This window comes from Juglans microcarpa x Juglans regia, chromosome 3D (assembly GCF_004785595.1).
Source record: "Juglans microcarpa x Juglans regia isolate MS1-56 chromosome 3D, Jm3101_v1.0, whole genome shotgun sequence".
NCBI lineage: Eukaryota > Viridiplantae > Streptophyta > Magnoliopsida > Fagales > Juglandaceae > Juglans > Juglans microcarpa x Juglans regia.
This window is the reverse complement of record NC_054598.1, coordinates 20,382,507-20,401,533: the sequence shown is the minus strand read 5'-3', so window position 1 is coordinate 20,401,533 and position 19,027 is coordinate 20,382,507. Positions and strand designations below refer to the sequence as shown.

At 40.3% G+C, this 19,027-nt stretch overlaps 1 protein-coding gene across 1 annotated transcript in view; it reads right to left on the bottom strand.

The window, feature by feature from the left end:
• Positions 1-18,685, bottom strand: part of LOC121254964 — a 28,720-nt gene extending 10,035 nt beyond the window's left edge. Inside the window, exons 1-7 of the mRNA XM_041155217.1 lie at positions 17,782-18,685; positions 16,692-16,808; positions 16,394-16,586; positions 16,007-16,173; positions 15,724-15,895; positions 8,703-8,764; positions 7,891-7,972 (exon numbers count right to left, since the gene is read on the bottom strand). Of these exons, the coding sequence (XP_041011151.1) occupies positions 7,891-7,972; positions 8,703-8,764; positions 15,724-15,895; positions 16,007-16,173; positions 16,394-16,586; positions 16,692-16,808; positions 17,782-18,275 (1,287 nt within the window). The 5' untranslated portion in view covers positions 18,276-18,685. The remainder of the gene's footprint in view (positions 1-7,890; positions 7,973-8,702; positions 8,765-15,723; positions 15,896-16,006; positions 16,174-16,393; positions 16,587-16,691; positions 16,809-17,781) is intronic.
• Positions 18,686-19,027: the final 342 nt, after the last annotated feature.

The window sequence follows — 19,027 nt, the reverse complement described above, 5'->3', positions numbered from 1 at the left end:
TGCCTCCGATACTTGCAATATCTCTGTCACATGGCTTGAACCGTCCGTCGTACAGGGAGGCACTCCAAGGTCGGCTAGAGAGGCCTCGAGACGCACAGAGGGTAGAGATAGCAGGTCTGCCCAGGTCAGGTGGTGCCACCTTTACAAAAGGTGCTCAGCATTGTGAAGGGGGAGGCAGCGAATCTATTGGCTCAAGTAAGGAAAAACTTATGGAGGCTCTATTTGAAATGGAGAGTCAGCTGAGGGAGTTGACGAATAAATTCATATGGCTTAAGTGAATTATGGCTTAAGCAGTGCGTTTTGGGCAAGCCCATTGGAGAGCCATCGGACCTCACTCGTCTGAAGGAGCAAGGAAAGGTGTTGGGCCCAGGAGACGGGCCCCAGACCACGGGGAGGTCTGCAGAAGGAGGCCTCGTCTGGAGAAGGAGGCCACAGGCTGTAGCTGGGCCATCGGTGAGTGGGCCCAAGGCACCAACAAGGACTCAGGTGGCCTCGCCACAGGCAGTGTAGCCACATCACCGGTGGTGCCTTCAACAAAGATGGATGATGTCTCTCAATGTAATCCCGACGGCATAACTGCCTTCAAGTCCTCGAGAACCACACAGAAAGATGCGACGGTGGTCGCCAGTGCTTCATCGAAGTCAACGCAAAGGTTATGGCGACTGGGGGTTGAAGTTCCAGTGGAGAAGGCCACGGTTCCAGTTGCCGAGACCTCTATCTCGTCTGGACAATCAGTGACTGCACAGACCTCTTCGCCGGTCACTGACGAATCTTCAGGCATGACTCAGATGGTGGTTCTGGAACTGGAAGTGGTATAGGGGGTTTTGGAGGCACGGGAGACTGATAAAGCAACATTCTTTCGGGATGAAATAGAAGAAGGAGAGTTGTTTGGGAAGGGAGGGGGCCTCGATGGGGGTAATGGGTTATCATCATAGGTGTTGAAGGAGGCTGGGCCAATGGATCACCCTACAGATATCATGATTAGCAGGGCAGAGGGGATAGGGATGAGCTAGATAGCCCTATCCCATTATGTACTCTCTCGAAAGTTAAGTGTACAGTTTACCACCGAACTGGTTGTGTTAAAAAAGCAGAGGAAGTTACTTATCAAAAAAAATAAAAAAAATAAAAAAGTAGAGGAAGTTCAAGAGTGTGTGGGGATATCGTTTGTTGGGTTTAGTTTAAGGCCCTTCTAATTGCAATAGAGGCAGGGAGTTCTACAGCCATGAAATCAGCAGTGAAACGGGATAGGGAGTTGAAAAGCCTAAAAAGTTCTATTAACTACGATAATAATGAGGGAAGTGTGGGGAGGGAGAGGTTGAAGGGGATGGGGTCATGGCTTTCTAATGAAGCCTAAAATCCTTTCTTGGAATGTAAGGGGATCAATGACGTCAATAAACGTCTCCCCATTAGATCCCTTCTCCGCAGCTAGAAAATTGACATTGTTTGCTTACAAGAGACTAAGTTGAGTGGTATTGACAGAAACATAATTCGTAGTTTGTGGGGTGGTGTTATTTAGCTTCGTCGGGGGCTTTGGGAAGTGTGTTGGTGATGTGGGATAAACGAGTGGTGGAGATGGTAGAGGATTGTATCGGGTTTTTAAATGGCTGTAATTTTTAAGAATATTGAGGATGGGTGGAGTTGGGCTTTTGCAAGCGTGTATGGTCCCAATGTAGATAGAGATAGAAGTTTTTTTTAAGGGAGGAATTGGGAGGTTGTATTCTTTATGGGACTTACTTTGGGTTTTTTGTGGAGACTTTAACGTTGTTTGGTTCCCTAGTGAGAGGGCGGGGGCATCTATGTCGACAAGTGCAATGGAAGACTTTTCAGAGCTGATATTTGATTTGAATCTTGTGGATCTTCCTTTGGTTGGAGGGGCTCATACTTGGTCCACAAGTCAAGGATGGTCTAGGTTGGATGGATTTCTAGTCTCTTCTTCTTGGGAGAGGCACTTTCCGGATTTATATCAGAAAAGGTTGCCACGAGTATGTTCCAATCATTTTCCAATTTTGCTTGATTGTGGTGGCATTCATGGAGGTAGGCATTATTTCAAATTTGAGAATATGTGGCTAGAAGTTGAAGGATTTGTGGAGAAGGTAAGGGCTTGGTGGGATGCTTATTATTTTGATGGTACACCTAGCTTCATAGTGGCAAGTAAACTTAAAGCCCTTAAGTCCAATTTAAAGAAGTGGAATGAAGAAGTATTTAGACATACGGAAGTGTAGAAAACATCCTTTAGGATGAGCTGCATGCATTGGAGGAAGGGGACATTAATGAGGATTCTTTGTTAAGAAAGAATGTGGTGGTGGCCGAAATTGAGAAAGTTTTGTTGATGGAAGAAATATCTTGGGAGGCAAAAATCAAGGGCGCTTTGGTTGGAAAGGGGAAAGGAGGAAGAGAGGGGGGGCAGCAAATGCACTAAGTCCTTTCACAAGGTGGCTAATTCTCATAGGCACAACAATGCTATTGAAGTCCTCCATTCCGGCCCTAATGTGTTACATTCTCCCGAAGAGATCCAAGATCACAGTGCAGTATTATGAGAGGACCTACTTGCTGAAAAAGAAGAATGGCGCCCCAAACTTGATGGTTTAATTTTTGACCAGCTGGATTCGGACATAGCAAGTTGGTTGGAGAGGCCATTTGATGAGGAGGAGGTGCATCTAGTGGTGAGAGGTATGTGTAAAGACAAAGTCCCGGGCCAGGATGGCTTTTCTATGGCCTTCTTTCAAGAGTGTTGGGATATAGTAAAGGAGGAAGTGATGCAAATTTTCCATGCTTTTCATTTTGATCTTAAGTTTGAGAAGTCTTTAAACGCTACTTTCATTGTTCTCATCCCAAAGATAGTTGGTGCCCATGAATTGAAAAACTTCCGGCCTATTAGTTTTGTAGGTGGGATCTATAAAATCATATCCAATGTGTTAGCTAATCATATGAGTTTGGTGATGGACAAACTCATTTCCAAACCTCAAAATGCTTTCATTCGGGGTTAGCAAATTTTGGATTCAGTTTTGATAGCTAATGAGTGTTTGGACAGCCGGTTAAGAGAAGGTATCCCGGGGATTCTTTGCAAGCTAGACATGGAAAAGGCTTATGACCATGTGTGTTGGGACTTTCTTTTTTATATGCTTAGAAGATGTGGTTTTGGGGATAGGTGGTGTGAATGGGTTAAACATTGTGTTTCGACCGCTCGGTTTTCGGTTTTATTCAATGGAAAATCTTGTGATTTTTTTCGAACTTCGAGGAGTTTGAGACAAGGGAATCCACTATCCCATTTCCTTTTTGTTTTAGTAATGGAGGCATTGAGTCGCATGGTGGAGGCTCCCATCAGGGGGGAATTCCTTGCTGGTTTTTTGGTGGGTAACAATAGTAATGGTGTCAGTTCTCACTTACTTTTCGCGGATGATATGCTCATTTTTTGTGATGCTAGTGGCCAGATTCAAGCTCTAAGGGCGGTTTTGTTGTGCTTCGAAGCTGTTTCGGGACTCAAGGTAAACTTGGGGAAGTCAAAGTTGGTTCCGGTGGGGGATGAGTAATATTGCTTCTTTAGCAAAGTTGTTGGGCTGTAAAATTGCCTCTCTTCCTATGAAATATCTCGGACTTCCCTTGAGGGCGTCATTTAAAGCAAAGAGTATTTGGGATGGTGTGGTAGAGAAGATTTGAGAAAAGATTATAAAGGTGGAAGAGGTTATATCTATCAAAAGGGGGAGATTAACACTTATCAAAAGCACCCTCTCCAATCTTCCCACTTATTATCTCTCTCTTCCCATTACCAGTGGGTGTGGCTAATCGGATCGAAAAGTTGTTTAAAGCTTTCTTTTGGGGTGGTATGGGGAGGAAATTAAATTTCACCTTGTAAGTTGGCAAAGGGTGAGCTGTCCAATTGCAAATGGTGGGTTAGGGGTGCAAAATTTGTGTGTTTTTAATAAGGCACTATTAGGAAAGTGGTTGTGGAGGTACCAAATGGAAGGCAACTCATTGTGGCAAGAGGTTATTGATCACAAGTATGGTAGTGCATGAGGGGGATGGTGTTCTAAGAATGGTAGGGGGTCTTATAGAGTAAGACTATGGAAATTTATTAGAAAGGGGTGGAACAATTTTGAAAAACATATTAAGTTTGAGGTGGGCGATGGAGCAAGAACCCGTTTTTGGTTCGATGTTTGGAGTGGGGAGAGCCCTCTTTCCACTGTTTCTCCAGTTGTATTTAACTTGGCTGGAAATCAGCAAGCTGTAGGTTCAGATTTGTTGTGTCGTGCAAATGGGACGGTAACTTGGAATGTCACTTTTACTAGAAATATTCAGGATTGGGAACTTGAAGAGCTGGCAGATTTTTATAGCTACCTGTATTCAGCAAAGTTAGGAGGCCATAGGGTGACCGTATGTTGTGGATTCACACAGGGAGAAAAGAGTTTACTGTAAAATCTTATTACAAGGCCTTGACAGTCCTGCAGCCACCTTCTTTCCGTGGAAGAGTATTTGGAAGGTTTTAGTGCCGTCTAAAATTGCGTTCTTTACTTGGACAGCTGCACTTGGGAAGATTTTGACGGTTGATAATCTAAGGAAGCGCGGTATGGTGGTCATGGAGTGGTGCTTCATGTGTAAAAGGAATGGAGAATCAATAGATCATTTGCTTTTACATTGTGAGGTGGCTGGGGAGTTATGGGCTGGGATCCTGAGTAGAGCCAAGCTGAGTTGGGTAATGCCTAAAAGTGTGGTGGAACTACTAGCGTGCTGGAACAGGAGACATAATAGCTCTCAACTGGCAGCAGTGTGGAGAATGATACATTTGTGCTTAATGTAGTGTTTATGGTCGGAAATGAATGGTAGATGCTTTGACAAGGAGCGTACAGTGGGGGAAATCTGAAACTTATTTGTTTTCTCTCTTTTACATTGGTTTTTTGCTATTGTATTGAGGGTGGGAATGTTCATGAGTTCCTATCTTCTTTTCAGCTTACTAGAATGTAATTAGGTGTCTCACTTTGTATATTTCCTGTGTACTTGGGCATTGCCTAATTTCATTATATTCAATTAAGATCCTTACTTATCAAAAAATAAAAAAAAATAAGAGTGATTCTACCCCCTTTAGATAAATACATTCTTTTCCATGCTGCCAACCTCTTCTCTACCTTATAAACCACCCTATTCCAAATGTGCTTGGCCTTGAAAGATGCCCCTAATGGAGTCCCAAGTATCTCATGGGCAGATAAGCAACTTTACACCCCAGAAATTCTGCCAAGTGATGAATATTATGGACATCTCCCACCGAGACCAGCTCCGATTTACTCAAGTTCACTTTTAGTCCGGAAATGGCTTGAAAACATAGCAGGACAGCCCTCAAAACTTGAATCTATTCCCCAACAGCATCACAAAAAATAAGGGCATCATCAGCAAAAAGCAAGTGAGATATTGTAGTGAAGCCATTAGAGTTAGATCCCATCGAAAAACCTGAGATAAAGCCTCCTTCTACCACTGCCTCCACCATACGACTCGAACAAGAACAAATAGGAAGGGAGATAAGGGATCGCCCTGCCTCAAGCCTCTTGAACTCTAAAAATACCCACAAGGCTGCCTGTTAACTAAAACAGAAAACCAGACAGTTGAAATAAAATGACTTATCCAGCCACACCACTTGTCACCAACACCACATCTTCTAAGCATGTATAAAAGAAAATTCCAGTTTACATGATCGTACACCTTTTCCATGTCCAACTTACAAAGAACCCCCAAAACCCCTTCCCGCATACGACTATCTAAACACTCATTTGCTATCAGCACTAAATCTATGATTTGTCGACCTGTTATGAGGTTTAGAAATGATCTTCTCCATCACTTTGCTCATTCGATTTGCTAACACCTTTAAAATAATCTTATAGACACCGCTTACCAAAATTGGGTAGAAATCCTTCAACTCCGAAGCACCCACTCTCTTTGGGATCAAGGCAATAAAAGTGGCATTCAACAACTTCTCAAACTTTTGAAACTCATAAAATTCATGAAATACCTTCATCACCTCCTCCCACACAATCTTCCAACAATCTTGGAAAAAGGCCATAGAAAACCCATCCAGTCCGGGAGCTTTGTCTCTCCTCATCCCACAAACCACCCGATACACCTCAAGCTCTTCAAAAGGCCTCTCAAGCCAGCTTGCTGAAAAATCATCCACAACTGCGAAATTCAAGCCATCAATTTTGGGTCTCCAAGCTTCCGTCTCACTTAGGAGAGAACTATAAAACTGCACAGCATGCTCTTGAATCTCAGCAGGTGAGGATAGCAGCTTATTTTCAATTTTTAACAGCTCAATGGCATTGTTGCATCTATGAGAATTAGCCATTTTATGAAAAAAGCTTGTACACTTATCCCCCTCTTTAAGCCATAGAACTCTCGATTTTGCCTCCATGATATTTCTTCCCTCAAAAGAACCCTCTCAAGTTCTGTTATCACTTCATTCTCCTAGACAAATTCACCTCACTGTCCCCTTCAGCCTCCAAGGATTGAAGCTCATCCCAAAGGGCTTTTTGCTGCTGCTCTACATTCCCAAAAACTTCCTTATTCCATATCTTCTTCTTTTTTTATAGGTAAAAGTAAGTTTTATTTAAATAAAAATAGAAACAAAGTAATCCAGGTACTAGTACAAACAGATCATGAAACCTAATTACATCTAGGTACTAGTCTTCTTCCATATCTTCAAATCAGCTTTCAAAGTTTTGAGTTTACTTGCCAAAACAAAACTAGGAGTCCCCTCAAAATGATACAAAAGCCACCAGCTTCTTACCTTATCAACCCTCCACTTCAAGCCACATATTCTCAAACTTAAAATACCGTTTACCCTCGTGAATACCACCACAATCAAGAAGAATGGGAAAATGGTCAGAACATACCCTTGGCAATCTTTTTTTGGCATAACTTCGAATAGTGAGCCTCCCATGATGACGATACTAAGAATCTGTCCAGTCTTGAGCCGCCTCTAGAATCGGACCATGTATATTCACCCCCCAACAGTGGCAAATCCAGCAGTTCCAAGTCAAAAATCAGCTGTGAAAAATCCTCCATAGCTGTAGTCATAGAAAATAGACCCTCCCTCTCACTAGGAAAACGAACTATATTAAAATCCCCACAAATGCACCAAGGCAAATCCCACAGTGAATAAAAACCTACATCCCACAGCAAGTTTCTATCCAGGCCCAACTCAAGGGTAATATTGGATACTGAGTGAAGGGTGGGGCCTATTCTTCCTGTTTCGACTGTTATTTGTAAGGGAATGGATGGAGGATAGGAGAGGAGCCAGAGAACGCTAAACTTTCTTGAAACCCCTTCTAACAAGTCTATCATATTAGGGAAATTTGAGTGGAGACGACACCAGGGTTAGTGATTCACTTGAACTTTCATTTTTACCCACAAAAGTTTATCATAATCATCAATAATCGAAGTAACCCTTTGCATTTCTCTCCATCCTTGTAAATGAACATGATCACTTATCCATTTCTCTCCTTTCCACTCTACAGCCAAATAAAAGAAAAGATTATGCTGCCCTCCCTCTCCTACAATTTATAACCAAATAAGGGAGGGTGATAATTATTCCCTCTTGTCTCCCTTTCCCATTATCTTCTCTCCTCTTACTCCAAACTTTTAGAGACAGCTTAAAAAGTATTCCCACCCGCTTTTACTAAACCAGCACTACAAGTTGAGTTTCAAGATTGTTTACCATGCAGTGTATGCTATACAACTAAGTAGAAATAGAAGTTCGAAAACAAAATATCCTATACAAAAAGATCATAATCATGTTTTGAACCCAAAAGATTTATGATTATAATTGCATATATATAACTCCAAAGGCCACTTCAACAAATCAAATATTAGTCATTGTTTTGGAAAAGAACAAGAGATAGTCCTACTTACTGTTTCAATTACTCTTCTCAGCGTCAAGCCACCGAATGAATGTCCACAGGAAACGACCACGGCATCTTCAAGAAATGTACCACTAAAGCATAGAAAATTAATGAAAGAAAAGCAAAGCTTTAGTAACACAAATATTTTCATGCCAATTTTCTTACTAGATTAACAAGGAAGAAAGTAAAGTCCATCTACTGTTAGAAAGTGAAATTCCATGCAAACCGATTGAAAGAAAAAAAAAAAAAAAAAAAAACATCCAGTATTAAATCTAGACTTTTAGAGGTGAATTTATAACGAAAATTACGAATTCATACCAGACGACAGTAAATGATCCGGAATAAATAATTCAGCCTACAATGTTTCCTAACATCTAAATCATATGCTGATGATTGGTAACCCAAAACTTTATTTGAGAGCTCCACCATCACACCACACAAATAAATTTATGATAAAACATAAACTGACACTTTGTAAGTATAGATATGTAAGATTTATCACAAAATCCTGCGGGAAACTCCTTGTCGAGGGCCTGTGCACCCCCAAGATTAGTTGGGATGCTGTTCTAAGACACCCGGTGCCAATCATAAAAGATTTATCACAAAATCAAAGGTTACTGAAAGTTAATTAAGGGGGAAAACACTGCATATACAATGTAGATTTTTTTTTTATAAACAAGAAGTAATTTATTAGAAACGAATGTATAGGCGAAGCCCATGTACACAAGAAGTAAACATATACAATGTAGATGCTCAAAAGTCGGCATGATTTCACTTGTTTATAGTGTGCCAGTAAAAAACCACACCCAGGGAAAGACTCACGATATGGGATCTGAAAGAACGCTTCTCAATGACAGTTCCTTATTCAAATTGTTCTGAGCTACCTGTCAATCAGAAACTCAAGTAAGATTTCTTCACAGATGATTATTGACAACAAACATACAAAAATTAGAGTCAGCGACTCAGCATAGGGCTCCCCTATATTGATTGAAAAAAGCACATTTAGACTCGGGGATGGAAACGGCCTTCTCCCTTCTGTCTTATTTGATAAACTCAAAAATGCAAAAAACTCAGAGATGCAATGGAAATGAGTAAAATAATTGAGAAAAATATGAAAGCAGAGAATCAGAAGATAAAGTTCCATTTATATGAAAATATAGCCATGATAGATGCAAACATTTAAATGTTGCTGATAGAATGGGACCACTAACCATTTTAGGCCCACCTACAATATTTTGACAAAGTCCACTTCAGTTTTTCTTTTTTGGCTTTTGATAAGAGAAGCTTTGTTAATTAGCAAAATGGCATCCAATTACACATGGAGTATACAATAAAGACCAGAACAGTATCATGATTAGTTTTTTTTTTTGACAATTAATAGAAGATATTATTTGAAAATGCAAAGCATGCAGTCTGAGTGCACAAGAAGTATACAAGCAGAATACCAAACTAGAAATAGAAAAAAGACGAGAAAATAGTGAAAACTCAGTCCATTTAAATATAACAACTTAAGCATGGACACACGCATGCACACACATCTTACCATTATCATAATTAACAAAGATTTTGTAGACGAAATCTTTGTTAAATAACAGTAGCTACCAGTAGCTCCTGTTGGGGTAAATAACAGTAGCTACCAGGATTTAGAAAGATATAGCAATTCGAATGTTGATGGTTTCAACCTGAGATTCTATTAATTGCATACTAGTAGTTTTAATCATGCTCAACAGGGCACATATGACATATCAACAAGAAAAGGTATTTCTTTTTTGCTTTCCCCTTTTTTGTTAATACTGTGGAATGAAGAACTTATATATCAGACGCTCATTGCATGAGAGAGCACAAAAAATGTGGAAGGGAAATGTTTTTTCGTAAACTAGCTGAACCCAAACAAGATGCCTTTCTGATCATAACTGCTCAAAACATCTTATATAGGTATCTACTTACTGGGCCCACATTGTATTAGTCCACTCCTTTTTTTCTTTTTGAGATCATAGCCCAGTCCTTTCTAATAGCTCAAAAAAAGGAAGGGGCCCAATGGAAAATGAAGAGCAAGACAAAGAAAGCCCTTTTATAACTGAAATGGATCAAAGCCCACCTGGAACAAGAGATAATCAAGTAAACATCCTTAGGGTTTGCAAAGGAATCAACCCCAAAGAACAAAATGTTTTCCCAACTACTAACTCTCTTCTTATTAATAATCTTAATCCCTTCTCCTCACCTCTCCTCTATATGATACTCACTAAGCTCCAGTAGGGAAAATGTTGGAGAAACTGGTGATTTTTCAGCCAACAAACCAACTATAAATGTCCCTTCAAGGCATTGGGTTAGAGGGTTCCCAATTCACACTGGTTTGCCACAAAGTTGAAAGGTTTCCTCAAAGGATATACTGCATTTGACAAAAAGGAATACAGCACTCTATCACCGTCTCTCTAATGGCTACCTCAGGTGATCCTCGCCAAAGATAACCTCTTCTTTTTACTTCTTCTTTTCACCCTTAGCATTTTCCCAGCATTTTCCTAGTTATTGGGTAAATTCTAGAAGGGGTTCTGTTTGTTCATCTTCGATCTGAGAAAATGGTCCTCTTGAAACCCTTGTTGGCAGAATAGGTCTCCAAATACTTGGTGGCTGACGGAACCTCAGTGCATTAAGCTTGAAGGAAGGCTAGCTTATCTCACAGAAAGATGTCACAATTTTCGTGGTCGCTATATGGTTTTTATGGTGGGTGCTGTATCGAAGAGGGAAAGGAGGAAATGAAAAACAATCGGTGATGAGTTAAGCAAGGTATCGATTTTTATCTAAGCTCATTGGTGGTTAGTGGGCAACAACTATCTAATCAAGATAACTCAAACCTATCGGGTCTGGGTTGACAACAAGCGGTACTCTCAAGGCCTATACAACTTGTGAACAGAAAATCCAAGTCTTTCACAAAGGTGGTTGCCAAAACAGGTAGAGATTTGAGGATACAAAACACAAGCCAGAGCTAGGAGGAGGTGTGCAATATCATAGTTGTACTGTAGGTGTGGGGAGAGTTTGCATGAAACAAAAGAATATCTATGTTGTTAAGCGAACATATATTCAAAGGAGCTTGGTAGGTAGGGTCGATCTCAAGGGGCAAAAAGGGAAAACGGATGTGGGGATATTTGAAAAAACAACTCTTGATGGCATGCAGGGGGAAAATTCGAGAAATATCTTGTATCTAGTTGGTCGGTTGCATGTAACCATGAAAATAGGGAAGCTTTTGCTATTACCAATGGAAGTGCAAAATAAAGGAAGATGTACAATATTCTACATATGTTGAGAACGTAGTTGGTAGAATTTCGAGAGTAGGTTGGGTCAAGGACCGGCCCAAGATAAAGGTTGGTTTAAAAAAATGGGAACCCAAAAAAATAAATGGCCCGGTCTTGGAACAGGCCAAAGCGAAAGGAATTTGTAACCCCCCAATAGAGGCCCAAGCCACATCTAGAACTATACTCCAAAAGAACTAGTCAATGGTACAATTCGATTGGAAACATTATAAAAAGCACAAACTTCTCCCTCCCAAGCAATGTGTGATACACTCATCACTCAATATGGGAATCACAATCTCTCTCCTTAAATTCCAAATTTCCTTGTCGGGCCATTCCATCATAGTTCGCACTACTCAAGTCTCACATTTTTTGTTGAGATTGACTTTGATACAATTGGAAACACCCCAAGGGAGGCCTAAGCCATATAGACCTATACTTCAAAATGACTAAAATTGTACAATTGGAGCTTCATTGGAATTATTATAAAAAGCAAGAACTTATCTCTCCCAAGCAATATGGGATCTCATCCACCACCTACACAACACTCATCACTCTGTATTGAGCATCACAAAATTATCAATGGGCCAGGCACTCATAAACCCAATAAAGGTGGTTTTCAAATAGCTAGCCAGGTAATATTTGAAACTCAGTAGGTTCAAATCCCACTGGGTGCAAACAATCTCTAGGGGCCATCGGACTAGGGGATTTTCTCCTTGAATTACTCGAGGTTGCGGGAAACTCATTGTTGAGGGCCTGTGCACCCCCGGGATTAGATTTGATTATCTCTCCCAAGCAATATGGGATCTCATCCACCACCTACACAACACTCATCACTCTGTATTGAGCATCACAAAATTATCAATGGGCCAGGCACTCATAAACCCAATAAAGGTGGTTTTCAAATAGCTAGCCAGGTAATATTTGAAACTCAGTAGGTTCAAATCCCACTGGGTGCAAACAATCTCTAGGGACCATCGGACTAGGGGATTTTCTCCTTGAATTACTCGAGGTTGCGGGAAACTCATTGTTGAGGGCCTGTGCACCCCCGGGATTAGATTTGATTAATTTTTTGATATTGAGAAAATTGCTATGCTTAGTGTGTGACTCGTTGGTTTTTTTGTGTTAGGATTCATAAAACATACTTTAGTATCACATCATAGACCCCCCCCCACCCAAAAAAAAACTCTATCTTCCTTATCCGTGAACCGGAAATAGTGCATAGGTACTCTTCAATGCAGCGGGAACGAGACGACATGACATACTACGATCACGTACAGAAGTGCTGCCAGTCGGGACGCTGTTCCCGAACACCCGATGCCAATAGAGAAAAAATATTTGAAACTCGGCCCAGTAGTCTTAAAAGGCAAGTTAAACGAAATGGCGGTTTAGTTTCTTGCGGGTTGAGCTTTAGTATAGGTTTTCTCATAGAGCCGCCGGATACTTTGGATGCACAACAACAATCGTGTTGTTGGGGACTTCAATGGGCCTTACAAGCTCAAAAAATGGCAATTGTTCACGTTTTCCTCAAACATTGGGATTGGATTCTATTACTTGATTGACATTTGACTAATAATCTGTCAGAGACCCACATACCTCAGACGGATTCAGGTCTTTGATTAATAGAATCAGTTGAAATACCATCGAGGAATTGTGGGGAATGCAAGGGATAGAGACAATGTCAATGGATCTCAATATGAGATCTTGTCAAAACTCTGTTCCTGGACACCTGGTGCCAATCAAAAGAAAAAAAAAATGAGCTCTATTGTGGCAATAGTCTTGTTAGTCAAGCAATAACACTAGTGAGACTTGATATGTGTAAAGGTGCAAAATAAAAGGGAGTAATGGCGATAGAAAACTCTCTTGGAGGGGGTGATATGGCGGGTAGGTGGGTTTTGATGCTAAAAGGGGAAGAAGGTGATGTTGGAACATGTTCCATCCTTTGAAAAGGGGGGAATTTTGAGAGTCAGGTTGACAATGTGGAGAGCTTGATAGGTACTTTGGAATTAAGGTGGATTCCTTACATATGAAGTATATTGGCCTCCCTCTAGGAGCCACTTTTAAGGAAAAGACAATTGGGTGAAGTTAAAGAGAAGATCAAGGGTGCTCAGTTGGCCAAATGGAAACAAATCTATTTGTCCAAAGATGTTCGTATTACAATGATTAAAAGCACTTTTTTGAACTTGTCTACGTATTTCATGTCTCTTTTTCCCCTCTCTTCTAGTGAACTAATCATACTGAGAAGCTGCAATGAGATTCCTTATGAGACAAAGGAAATATCATTTGGTGAATTGGGGTTTTGAAATATGCTCAGGGCTAAACACGCATTACTGGAGAAGTGGCTTTGGCGTTACCAGTATGAGAAAGAGGTTTTGCGGAGAGAATGCATGATTGTGAGGGTGGGATTTTAACGGGGTCCATTGTCCCATGGAATGGGACTATGGAAGAATATAAGAAAGGTTGGGCATATTTCTAACCATATTATATTTGATGAGGGGGAATGGATCCAAGAGAATATTTTGGCACGATATGTGATGTGGTGATGGCGTACTACTGCATTGCACATACCAAGGATACTTCAGCAGCAGACAATAATCTGGTGACTTATAGTATTCTTTTATGTGGAACATAAGCTTCATCACAACAGCTCAAGATTGAGAGGTGGATGCTTTTTGTCAATTGTTAATATTTTTTATTTTTTATTGGCACCAGGTAGAGTGTAAATGAGTCAAGTTCAAGCGAGTAGTGGGTGGTCAAGCCTTATTCATTTAATTTTTATTCAAACACAAGTCGAGCTCAATCTTTTAACTAAGCAGCGTGTTATGTTCATGAGCAGCCAGTAGGAACATCATTTTCTCTAAATCTCTAAAAAATATTTAAAATATTTTCATTATAAATATAGAGATAATACTATAAGAAAATAACAAAGACGAAGTTATTCAAACTTAAGCGTGTCAAGCTCAACTTATACGAATTGTATCATTTAATAATCAATTATAATTTTGGATATAGAAACGACACATTTAACAAATGAATCGAGCCGAAATCAAGTTTGATCAAGCCAATCTCGAGCGGCTTGTTGAGTAGTCTTGTTTATTTACAGCTCTGGCACCAAGTGTCCAGGAACAAAGTCTGACTAATACCAAAGGTGCACAAGCCCTTAGTAAGGAGTATCCCGCAAGTGCACTTCGGGTAATTCAAGGGGAAATTCTCCCAATCCGCTGGCTAGAAATTATATGCAGGATTCAAACTTTTAGACCTATAGGGAGCATACTACCAAGACCAAAATCCCCATTAGATTATGAAGAGTAAGTCAAGACAAGATTCTTTGTACCCCATCCTAAAGAGGGATGTTCAACATTAGTTCTTTCAATAGTATGCTTACCACTCATAATAATAATCCATTTCCTTGGAAGAATACCTAGCAGATAAATGTTGCCTTGAGAGCTGCATTATTTCCCTATACAACCTATCTAAGAAATTTTATCACCGTGGATAATGTGGATAATGTACAGAAGAGACATCGTTATCATCGATTGGTGTTGTATGCCTAAGAGTGGGAAGTTTGGTCACCATCTTTTACTTCATTGTGAGACTATAAGTGCAATGTAGAATGGCTTCTTCAGACGGATTAGAATGGCTTGGGTCATGCCAAGAAGAGTTGACTCTATTTTTGTTCCTAGAGAGGGTTGGGTGGCAGCCCACACATTATAGCAATCTAGAAGATGATTCCCATTTGCCTTATTTGGTGCATTTGGAAGGAAATGAAAAATAGAATCTTTGAGGATCACGAAAGGACCTTGGAGGAGCTCAAAACCTTTCTTTTATCCAGAACCTATTTACTTGGACTATTTTTATAGACTTTAATGGGTTAAATTTACATCATTTTCTTGCATATTTTCTTCTAGATAGATTTCTCTTATATACTTACATGTACTTGAGTTGCGCCTTTTGTGCATTGTTTTTTTTTTTATTGGAACCGGGTGTCTAGGAACATCATTCCGACTAATCCCGAGGGTGCACAGGCCCTCAACAAGGATTTTCCCGCAAGTGCACCACAGATAATTCAAGGGAAAACTCCCCCAGTCCTATGGCCCCTAGAGAGCACCTCTTGTGCATTGTAATAGAAAGATTGTTACTTATAAAAGCATAAACAATGACTAATGATGGATGAAAAGCTATTCAAACTGGATATTGGAATCAAGTATTTGACGGATTTGGCTGTCTAAAACTTTAGAATTCTCAAATACAAAGACAAAAATGAACAAGAAAAAAAAAACTGCATAGTAAAGAAACTAAAGGCATTTTGAGTTTTGTAGTTAATAAAGTTTTCCTCGAGATTACTGATTAAAAAAAAAAAAGTTTTCCTTGAGATCTTCTGCATACTTTAATGTTCATGACCTTCTTTTTTCGATTGTAAACTCTAACTAGGTGTTTCTCATGTATACTACCTGTGTACCTACGCTTTGCCTTTTTCTATTAATAATATTTCTATGATTACCTATCAAAAAAAATATATTTTATTTTAAGATGAGATGCTTGAAGATAGAACTTACATAAGTATTATCAGAACTGCACAATACATCTTCCTCGGCAGAGAGGTCATCCATAAACTGGCTTACAGATATCGGTACATAACTTTGGGGAATGACGTGACCAGCTGATGCGATTGGAGAACAATCTAATATAGCATTACCCTTCGGCATGAGCCTGAACGCAAGTGATGTCCTACAATCGCAGAGCTAAATTCAAAACAAAGTTCTTGGGAAGTAGATTGCAAATTTGAAAAGTATGTTTCACCACATTCATCACGATACACTGCTATAAAATAACTTGTACCTCCCACTACCACTAGTGCCTGACAAATAATCTGGAGCAGCTCTATATGATGCAGCAGGACGAAGGCCTGCAGTAGCATGGCTAAGGGCCTTGCCTGTGAGCAGTAAAAGATCCCCTGGAGCTGACCCACCATCTGCTAGGTACCACCTACCATTGGGATCACAAACCTGTTGAAGAAAAGAGTGTATAAATAATATGAGGTGGGCGTCAATCAGAAACACCACAAACTTTGTCTAATTGTCCATACATGTTGACCAAGTATGCGAATTATAACCAGTAGAATAAAACACTTCTTTAATAGGTAATCAAACCCAGAAACTAAAATATAACAGCAGAATAACAAGATAGCATTAGAAAACTATAACAAGTGTTAGGAGTGGGGGACACCTGAAGTCCAGGACTGTCTGAGGAAATCAATGTCACCAATCCCTTCTCGAATTCACCACTTGTTCCCGGCTTCCCACCTCCAATAGCACCCTTGCCACTTTGCAAAGAAGCATTTAAGTAGGTCACAACAAGCACCGATGAGGACGCTTCATTCGCTGGCAATGGGGTATCATCAAGCAAATGATTGAAAACACTGAACAATATATGCTGTTGTAAGTAGAAATATAGAGAAAAAATGGAAATCAGAAAACCACAAGAATAGTAATTTCAAAAAGAAAATAAATCATCCAATACTTACTCGCTTCGCAAACGAAGATGTCTTGCTATTGCACATATAGCAGCACGAGCTGCCTTTCCCATGCACCTAAAAACATCAGCCATGCAAGGGGGAGATGAGTCCCAATCTTCCAAAGCCCTGCAACACAGCAAGCACATAACTATTTAATTTCTAAAGAGTTATGGTAAGTAAAAACAATACGAACAAAAACTATATGAATTATAATTAACTCGGGGCAGAACTCCTACAACCAATACTAACATGTACGGCCTTATGGGGAAAGCTCCATAAAGCAATCACCATATGATATTCATTCAAACTGCCATACTATGCTATCGAGCCAGGCAATTGCAGGTGTACAAACTGCCAAACTGGGCACCAAGAATTGACTATTTTGGGGCTGCAACATTGTTCTTAATTGATTCACATACCAGGACACCATGCATTTCATCGCTTCTAGAAACAGTAACATCCACATCTATAGACTGATTTCCAATAATGCAGGAAAATGTTTAAGGCTGCATTTCATTAATGGTTTGAAAACTATTTTCAGAAATGAAAGAACAAGAAACGGCATCGAAAAAAAATAATCAAGAAGGAATTTTCCAAGACATCTTTGCGTAGGAAGAAAAATCCTGAAAACACCATAAGTCTGTTTGCTGCATTATCGGAATTTGGCCCTTTCAGCAATTGAAAACATCCAGAAATGAGTCCGTTTCCAGAATCTTATATTCACCATAATGCAGTTTTCAGAGAACCTATTCTTGACTCACAAACCAATGGATCCCAAATATTTTAGACAAATGTCCACACCTTTCTTTTCGGTTGGTAAGAACCCAAGTCTTACCAGAAAAAGGACATATAACATCTAAAATCTTTGAATCGTAATGTATGACATCTTCATCTTCCATATATACAAAAACACGTTATAAAGCGTGCAATACAAAGGAGCTACACCAAGACATGAGAAGTGACCCTAGCTTGGACGTGTTTCACAAGAAACATGCAATTCGACTATGAGGAAAATCCCACTTCTTTAGACATCCAAAGCTTCTCAAACTGATGCAAAGTGGAAACGACATGAAGCTGACTAGTGAAAAAAAAAAAGTACCTTCCAGCTCTGTACATGTAAACCCCACGGCTCCCCTTGCCAACAACACTCTGCAGAGCCCTACTCCTAAAGTACAACCGGCCCGCTTCCAAGCCACACCGCATGAGCGCCGCATCTCCGCTCCCCAATTCGATCACCGCTGCATTGTGTCTCATCAATGACCCGGCCAGGGTCTCCACCGCCCTTCCATAGGGCCCGCTGGGGGCGCCCTCGTACGGGACTATATCCGAGAGCCGGACCCTCGCCAGTGGGCACGCCATCAAAGCCATCGGCTCGCCCGACCGGAGCGCCGCCGCAATTGGCACCAAAGCATGATCTAGCGGCTGCTCGCGTTGGGGAGTGGGACCCGGTGCGAGAGAGAGGGGGGGCTGCTTGGGGTTCGCAGTGGCTACGGATGGGGGTGATCTAAGGGAGGATTGGGAATTTATTGGCTGCGATGCCACTGCAGAAGTCTGCTGCTGCTGCTGCTGCTGCTGCATCACCGTCGCAACCATCAATCATTCTGAAAACACTGAACTGTTTTGGTTTGTATAGATATGTGGAGCAAAACCCAAGAAAGATTTAGAAAAGAAAGGCGTTGGATTAGGGTTTTGAAGGGATCATTTTCAGGATAATTTTTGCAATGCCTCATTGCCTGACCAAAAATAATCGTTGTCGCATAGCTTCACAGTGTGTGTAAGAACAAAAGACACAAGTTTTGAGGTCCTTTAAATTGATCTTGCAGTGTTGTTTTAAGTGTGTATGTGTGTAAATATGAAAAAGCAGGATAATTTTGTTTAGGGTTTTGAGAGGTTCTGTTTTGAATTAGCTGGGCAACAACATTGGAACGTAAGAAGAGAGTGAGTAGGAGGAGCGTGCTGCTGCTGCTGCTTTTCTGTCTGCTCCTTTTCTCGACCTCTGTTTTTTTTTTTTTTTTTTTTCCTTCTTGGATTTTTGGGTTGTATATATATTTTTTCCAATATGTAATATAAATTATTAAAAATTATATATCGTCTAATAAAATTAACTTCATCATATACATTATTAAAAAAAAAAAAAAACATCATATTAACTTGTATTAGTGGCCATAAAATAAATAAAGGGTCCACTACCAAATGGGCCATCCAAGGCCGCCTGTAAGCCTGTGAAGTTGTTGAGCCCACAAAAATAAAAGCCCATGCCTCGATGGTATCTACTAGGAGGAAAATAAAGATGACCTCGAGCCATGGGCCACAACCAGCAAAACGTTGAAAACCATTTCAACCTC